This window comes from Penaeus chinensis, chromosome 40 (genome assembly GCF_019202785.1).
Source record: "Penaeus chinensis breed Huanghai No. 1 chromosome 40, ASM1920278v2, whole genome shotgun sequence".
NCBI classification, from domain to species: Eukaryota; Metazoa; Arthropoda; class Malacostraca; order Decapoda; family Penaeidae; genus Penaeus; species Penaeus chinensis.
In genome coordinates this window covers 26,020,692-26,028,191 of record NC_061858.1, presented here as the reverse complement: position 1 = coordinate 26,028,191, position 7,500 = coordinate 26,020,692, and the positions used below count along the sequence as shown (strand labels likewise).

The 7,500-nt window shown below is 36.6% G+C and overlaps 1 protein-coding gene across 1 annotated transcript in view; it reads left to right on the top strand.

Annotated features, from left to right (window-relative positions):
* The window catches only part of LOC125047101 (long-chain specific acyl-CoA dehydrogenase, mitochondrial-like), a 19,500-nt gene that overhangs the window by 2,265 nt on the left and 9,735 nt on the right, over positions 1 to 7,500 (top strand). The window contains exons 2-8 of the mRNA XM_047645208.1: positions 933 to 1,112; positions 1,478 to 1,615; positions 1,749 to 1,913; positions 2,666 to 2,897; positions 3,078 to 3,179; positions 4,891 to 5,004; positions 5,163 to 5,290. Of these exons, the coding sequence (XP_047501164.1) occupies positions 933 to 1,112; positions 1,478 to 1,615; positions 1,749 to 1,913; positions 2,666 to 2,897; positions 3,078 to 3,179; positions 4,891 to 5,004; positions 5,163 to 5,290 (1,059 nt within the window). The remainder of the gene's footprint in view (positions 1 to 932; positions 1,113 to 1,477; positions 1,616 to 1,748; positions 1,914 to 2,665; positions 2,898 to 3,077; positions 3,180 to 4,890; positions 5,005 to 5,162; positions 5,291 to 7,500) is intronic.

The window sequence follows — 7,500 nt, the reverse complement described above, 5'->3', positions numbered from 1 at the left end:
GATAGGGAATAAAACCAAGGTTTGCAGGCCTTTGGCTAAGTGTGTAGCATTGACATAAAATAGTTCTTCATATAGGAATGTTTTGAGCTGTTACCTAGTTAATATTTTCATTTAACGAGAGAGAGCTTTATTTTAAAAGTAAACATACCAGTTAAGGATGAAAATTACTCTGTGTATATATAAAAAAATAAAACTTATATACTCAAGACATATTTTACTTGTATGAAATGAAAGCATATTTATCCCGAGTGCACTGCTTGTCTCTCTCTCTCAGCTGCTAAAAAGTTAACTAAGAAAATTTTGATTCATTGTATTTCAGTAGCTAAATTTTACGCATACATAAAAATGTATATATCATTACCATGTGTCAGATATATAGCACATTAATAAAGTGTAAAGTTGAAAAAGTAATGGGAATTAAATCCTTGCATGATTGTAGGGAAGAACATACGCCATATATTATGTAAAAAACCATGGTTGTGGCACAATGGATTATAGGGTCACAGAAGAAAAAATACTTGCACTTTTTTATTTATTACCATAGCTCCCACTGGGAAGTCAATTGACCTGACACGGGGATGTAAACACCCAAATGCAGGGTCTACTGCTAAAATAATGCTCCACTCAACACTCCAATGTGCTTGCCACTTGTAGTTTATATTGTATTCTATATTATTTTATTAATTATATATATATATATTTTTTTTTTTTTTTTTTTTCCTCCTCATAAGATTTGTGGGCATGTAGGTGTAAGAGTTTGAAAGGCATTAATATAAAAAAAGAATGAAATATTAAAAAGAAAGATACTGGTCCCTTTAGTAAAAAAAAAAAAAAAAAAAAAAAATGGCATAGGATACTCACCAGATATGCGCACCTTCTCCTTATCATCATCAAAGAAAATTTGTGTGTAACTTCCTTTTAACGTTCATCAGGCGTGATGGAGAGCCCTCGGCTGACGCTCAGGAAGAGGTGGTGCCGTTCAGACCCACAACCTCGCAGGCTCCAACCATGATGGACATTGGCGTCAGATCCATCTTTAATGAAGACCATGACATCTTCAGATCCTCAGTTAGGAAATTCTTCAATGAGGAAGTTGTGCCTTACCATGCTCAGTGAGTGAACTTAAATTTCTTGTCATTTAGATTTAAATATTTTTTGATGTTATAGGAACCTTTTTTTTGTGTGTGTGTGTTCAAGTTAGAAATGTCAGTGTTTCTCACTCTGTTCTTATTGTGGAGAGAGCCTGTTTTTCATTTGTCATCAGAACAGGCTTTTTTAGTACCCTTTCAAAGAGTAATTATTATTTTAATGGCAAGTAGCTAAAAAAAATGTGATTGATAGCAGTAAGGATTATCCTCTCCACTACCTGTCTTACTCAGTACTGTTGGTATTCAAACTTTCAGTCCACAGAAGATGAACTTTCTTTTTGTGCGAGATAGTCATAAACCATTGTTGAAAATTCTTACTCTTTTGTCAGGTGGGAAAAAGATGGCCAGATCTCTCGTGAATGTTGGCTGAAGGCTGGTGAGCAGGGTCTTCTCGGGACTGACACCCCTGATCAGTTTGGAGGCATTGGAGGTGACTTCAAAGATGCAGCAATCATTATGGAAGAACAGTAAGCACTGTTACAAAAACTTGTAGTTTGAGATATGAATATGATATATGTTGGTTTTAGCTATATTATTCAGTTTAGTAATAGATGATAAATTATTTAATATGCAGTTGATGACTTCTCTTTTCTATTTCAGATCATATGTCAACTGCTCCGGCCCAGGTTTTGCTCTTCATTCTCAGATTGTGATGCCATACATTACACACTATGGTACCCAGGAGCAAATCGACAAATACATCCCTGACATGGTGGCCGGGAAGAAGATCGGAGCCATTGCCATGACTGAACCAGGTGCCGGAAGGTAGGATTGGACTTGGCGCCTTGGGATTTCAGATGTTTTGTTGTAATCTGGATACATCTTTGAAGAATGGTGTGGAAATGCATGTAGGATTGGTGACTGAATTTTAAAGTGAAATGATTGTAAAATTTTAGCAATGAAATTTTTGTGGAGAAATATGATGGCCATTATAATACAGTGCTTTTTTAATAAAAAAATAGATATTAAGGTATGGTACTAGTATTAAAGCAGAATGTTTATTCATATTCATAATGTAAACCCAGCCAAAGTGCTGGGTGGCATGTAGCCATGCTACACAGAATCAAACCAATTTTAAGATATAAGTGCTAAACAGGTGTTTGCTTGTTTTGCCCTGTCTGGAGTCCTTGATGAGATATTGCTCCTTGAAAGTTGGCTGAAGCCTCTTTTTAGCTTCATTTACTATAGAACTTTATGTGGCACAGTGAAAAGAAGAGATCAAGATAGATGTATGTTTCCTGCATAGCTGATGCACACAAAATCCTGCGCAGAGTTCTGACATAGGGAAAGGCTGTTATGAATAGGCTAAAATGTGTACAATCTATTTCTCTGTTTCAGTACAAGTGACCTTTCTCTGGTAGATACAAAAGAAAATGTTTATAAACAGGTCAAGAAGGAAAAAAATATATGTATACTAATAAGTATAGTATGAATTAAGGGTTAAATTCCATCATCAGTCAAAATAAAAATACTCTCATTAGTACTTTATCAGTGTCCCACACTTTATCTCTCCTCAGTGACTTGCAAGGAGTCCGTACAAATGCACGAAGGGATGGTGATGACTGGATTCTGAATGGCTCAAAGACTTTCATCACCAATGGCTACATGAGTGATGTGGTCCTTGTGGTAGCTGTGACCAACCCAAATGCCAAGGCTGCAGCTCATGGTATTTCACTGTTCTTGGTGGATGAAGGGATGGAAGGCTTCAGAAAGGGACGTAAGCTTGAGAAAATGGGCATGAAGGCTCAGGTAAGAAAGTTGTCTGTATTTTAGATAATGCTTAATATTTAAGAAGGACTTCACATGTAGTAACAGTGTGTTAATATTTAAAGGAAGAAGTAATCAGTTAAGTAGAGTTTTTTATTATAAGATGTTGGTTATTGATTGTGATAATCATAAGATGGTTATAAGATGTACCTTTGATTTTAGGATACCGCTGAACTGTTCTTTGATGATGTACGTCTCCCAGCTTCTGCCCTCTTGGGAAAAGAGAACCATGGCTTCTATTACCTGATGAATGAACTTCCTCAGGTAAGTTCTAATTCTGTTGTTTCAATTCTAGGGGGAAAATCAGGATTTTCATCATCTTCTTCTTTAACAGGTGACATTGCTTTTACTTATAGGTTGTTTTGGTAAAGTTTTCTATTCTGTTAAACTTAATACATGTGAAAGCTTGTCAGAAGATAGGGAAAATATGAGTGATAGTGAAAGACAACATTGAAGAAAGGGTTGTAAATGTTTTTGTATGTAGAATTCAACCAAATTTTTATATTTTTATATTCAATATAAGTTATTGATTGAAGTAAAGATACAGTAACTTTTTGATTATGTGATCAAAAAACAAAATTTTGATTACATAGTTGAGTGATATTCACTTATCAATAGAGCCATGCTGTGAGCCATAGAGGAATAGCTGCATATCCTTTTGAACCCAGTTTGGTGCACGGATTTGTGGATTTTTTTGCAATCTTAATACAGTGACAATTCTGTACAGTTTTATTTTAATGTGGAATAAAAGCTTACTGGGGATAGTAGAGTGGGAGTGAGGGTGACATGCTTCTAGTCAGGAATTATCTAAGACAGAATCCACGTTATTTGTTGCCCACTTATGCATTATTTCGCTCTTTTGTCACTATTATTTCATGAATGCATTATTAACTCTGGATTTAGGTGCCTTGCTGCCTGAAGTCTGGACATTTGGCTTCCTAGGTTTGTGGCTAGTAGTAGGCCTGGCTCACACGAAGACTGCTGTGCAGTGTCAGAACTCCTTATTTATAATTTTTTAATGTTTTTATAATATTCTGTTTTCTGTGACACTACACAGCTGGTCACATTGGGTAGGAATTGGATTGTGAAAATAGAAGTCATGTCCTCCCTGAAACTGGCACTCTTCCACTCTTGGCTCACACACTCATTTACTGATGGAAATAATGCGAAATCCCCTTCCTAAATACCCATCAAGTGTAATCACCCTTTAAAAGCTTAGTGCATTCGTGGAGAGTCATTCCTGGCACCCCAGCTTTCAGCCAAATTTTTCATGACCTTCTATTCCTGTCACCCCAGCCCCCTGTCAATCCTCTCCAAGGTGGCATCTTGCCATCACTTGGCCCATATGCCAAATATTTTTCATGGCATGTTTACAGAAACTGGAACATTTCACTCTTTCATCATTATGGTTCTGAAAGTTTGATCATTGGTCTGCAAGCACACAAGAAACAAAAATAAACTACAACAGGAAATGAAATATTAGAATAAAAACATGAATTCCAGAATATGTATATGTACCAAAAACTAAAACTGTTCTCAGCTATCAAGAACAACAGGGTATATGAATGGTACATTTCGACTTTCCAGCCACTGAAACAGACTGCCACACCAGCACACTCCCTGTTGTTGAGTGTTAAAGTTGATTTACCTCCCAGACTCATGAATATATAATGGTTGATGCTAACGCACCCTAAGTTAAATGTCGACACATTTTGATAGTAGGTGTAAAGATGAAAATAATTTTAAAAAGTGAAAGTGGTGAACTCAGCTGATTTGGGAGGATTAAAAAATCATATCATATTCCTGAAAAGGGAGGTGATCCTCATGATAAATAACTGTTTGGGCAACGTATTAGATGCCAGGAAAAGGGCAGTTTCCATCAGATATTAAAGTTAATTTATTGCAATTCTTAGATTACTTTTTGTTGCAACTTTTTCTGTAACATTTTATAACTCTTGTATCATATTTCCTGCAGGAACGTCTTCTCATTGGTATTATGTCTTGTGCCAATGCTGAGTGGCAGTTTGAAGAAACCCGTGCCTACCTGCGCACAAGAAAGGCCTTCGGAAAGACCCTCTCAAACCTCCAGGTGAGTTGTCAGTAATTTTTCTCTGTAATTTATTTAGAAAAATTGAAGCACTGTTATTTTGATTATCTTTGTTCATGGTTTTGATACTTGATGTTGATAGTGTATAATAGTATTTTTCTTAGCATATCACATTTGACATGTTGATTTAATTTTGACAGACAATTCAGCATAAATTAGCCGAGTTGAAGACTGAAGTCTGTGTTGCCCGTGCCTTTACTGATCAGTGTATTGACCTTCATAATATGGGCAAGCTTGATGGCGGCATGGCATCCATGAACAAATATTGGTGAGTGTTGTATACTTGTGCAAGGTATAGTTTTATTTTTTCTTCATTCTATTCAAATAGTACTACTGGTTTAACCTAGCCACAACAGGCACCCTCAGTGCAATACCAAACAATGCATCAGGGTGTATATGATGTTAGCTGCTCAAGGGAAAAATCAGAAATATTGAATTATCCAACTCTGTCATTTTGGCTGCTGTTTCTAATTCTTTGTAATAAGGCTAAAAAGAAGCTATAAGCCAACGTTTGAGGATCTATTTCCCCTCAATGAATGCAGTCAAGACCAAGCAAGTGCTCAGCTGTTCAGCATGCCCAATGTAGAGGAGGCTGAACTGCACATTATGCCAAGATTTCTTTTTTAAGTATGAAGTAAATATTTCTACACTGATTTTAAGAGCAAGCAGAACATTAATTTTATTGTCAACTACAAAACTTGCTAATAAAAACAAGACCTCATTGGCACCATAGCTAAATATTCAGTATTTATCTATCTATTTGGATACAAGATGTATAGTAAGATAGGTTTACTTAAATATATGGATATATAGGACCATATAAATGTGAAAGAATTTCCTCAGAATTATGGTAGTAGTAGTTTACTATAGTCTTTTTGAGAAGTATGAGAGAATGAGTGGTTGCTGAGACAATACTAATACTGACTTTGTCACTGAATGTTGAACCAGTATACCTAAGGAGTTGCTAGTTATTTTGACACCATAAACATCCTACTATGATGCATGCATATTTGATGCAGTGTTTTTTATGCAAATCACTACACTATTTGCAGTAATGTTGGGTGAATTTAAGTAAGTGGAGTTATTCCTTTTTTTTACCAAATGCAATTGAAAAAACAAAAAAAAACATTTTAGAAATATATTTCTCAACATGGTGGATAAAACCACTTCCTACCCACATTTTTTGAAAGGCAATGGAAGGACATATGTGTTCTTATTAACCCATTTACCCCAGATTTATATTCTGCCCCCTGTAGTTTTTGGTGAATTTTGTTACATACAGATGGCTCCACATGTGCTCAGCTGGCAGGAAGTCTATCAGTAGGCCCTAGTCACCGATCCTGATTTCCCCATTCCTTGAATAGGTGGGAAAATTAATACCATTGCTATCGATACTGTTATTATTGTTATTGATGTTAAGGTAAGATAGGTAGTTTCTAATAACTGGCTATTTGGTGATTAAGAACTTGTAGAGCCATCTATGTGTAATTACAATAAATAAACGTGCATTACAGTGGGCATGTGTTCTTGCCACATGGGGCGAATGGGTTAATTTGTAATGTGTAGGGTTGGGGAATTTAAGAGTTAACCACAGATACATTGCTGAAGTTAAGGGTCATCCATCATTTCAATATATGCACAAGCATACAGAACTTCTTTTCCCAATACCCCCTCCCCCTTCCAGTGTGTACAGAGTAAAAAGATAGGAATTAGGACCTTTGCTACTGGATCTATAAGTTGATAACCGGATTGTCATTTTTATGAAGTCCTAAAAACCATACGCCTGAGATCGACCCCCTTCCCCCCAAATGTATGCTTTATATGCTCCTGAAAAGGATGAAAAAAAAAATGGATTGACCATTTATAATTTATAATGTGTCATCTCCGTTAAACTTGACAGTAGAGGTGGATAAAGGGAAAGAACAAATACTATAAATATTTTTTTTTTTTTTTTTTTTTTTTTTAATGTAAGCATTTTGTAACTTGTTGATTATGTAAATATAACGGAAGATTTTACATAAATTTGACTCCGGCCAAAATGTCATGTTCATTTTTTACAAACTAACATTGCTTCTCTAATGTCTTGTATATTCTTATGTTTTCTCAATCATGTCTTGTGTATCTGCTTTTTCCTCTCATTCTCTCTTTTCTCTAGTTTCTCCCTTTTCTTTTTTTATCATCTTCTCTCCTCTCATTCCTCTCTCCTTCCTGTCCTCTCTCTCCTCCCTGTCCTCCCTGTCCTCTCTCTCCTCCCTGTCCTCTCTCTCCTCCCTGTCCTCTCTCTCCTCCCTGTCCTCTCTCTCCTCCCTGTCCTCTCTCTCCTCCCTGTCCTCTCTCTCCTCCCTGTCCTCTCTCTCCTCCCTCCTCCCTGTCCTCTCTCTCCTCCCTGTCCTCTCTCTCCTCCCTCCTCCCTGTCCTCTCTCTCCTCCCTCCTCCCTGTCCTCTCTCTCCTCCCTCCTCCCTGTCCTCTCTCTCCTC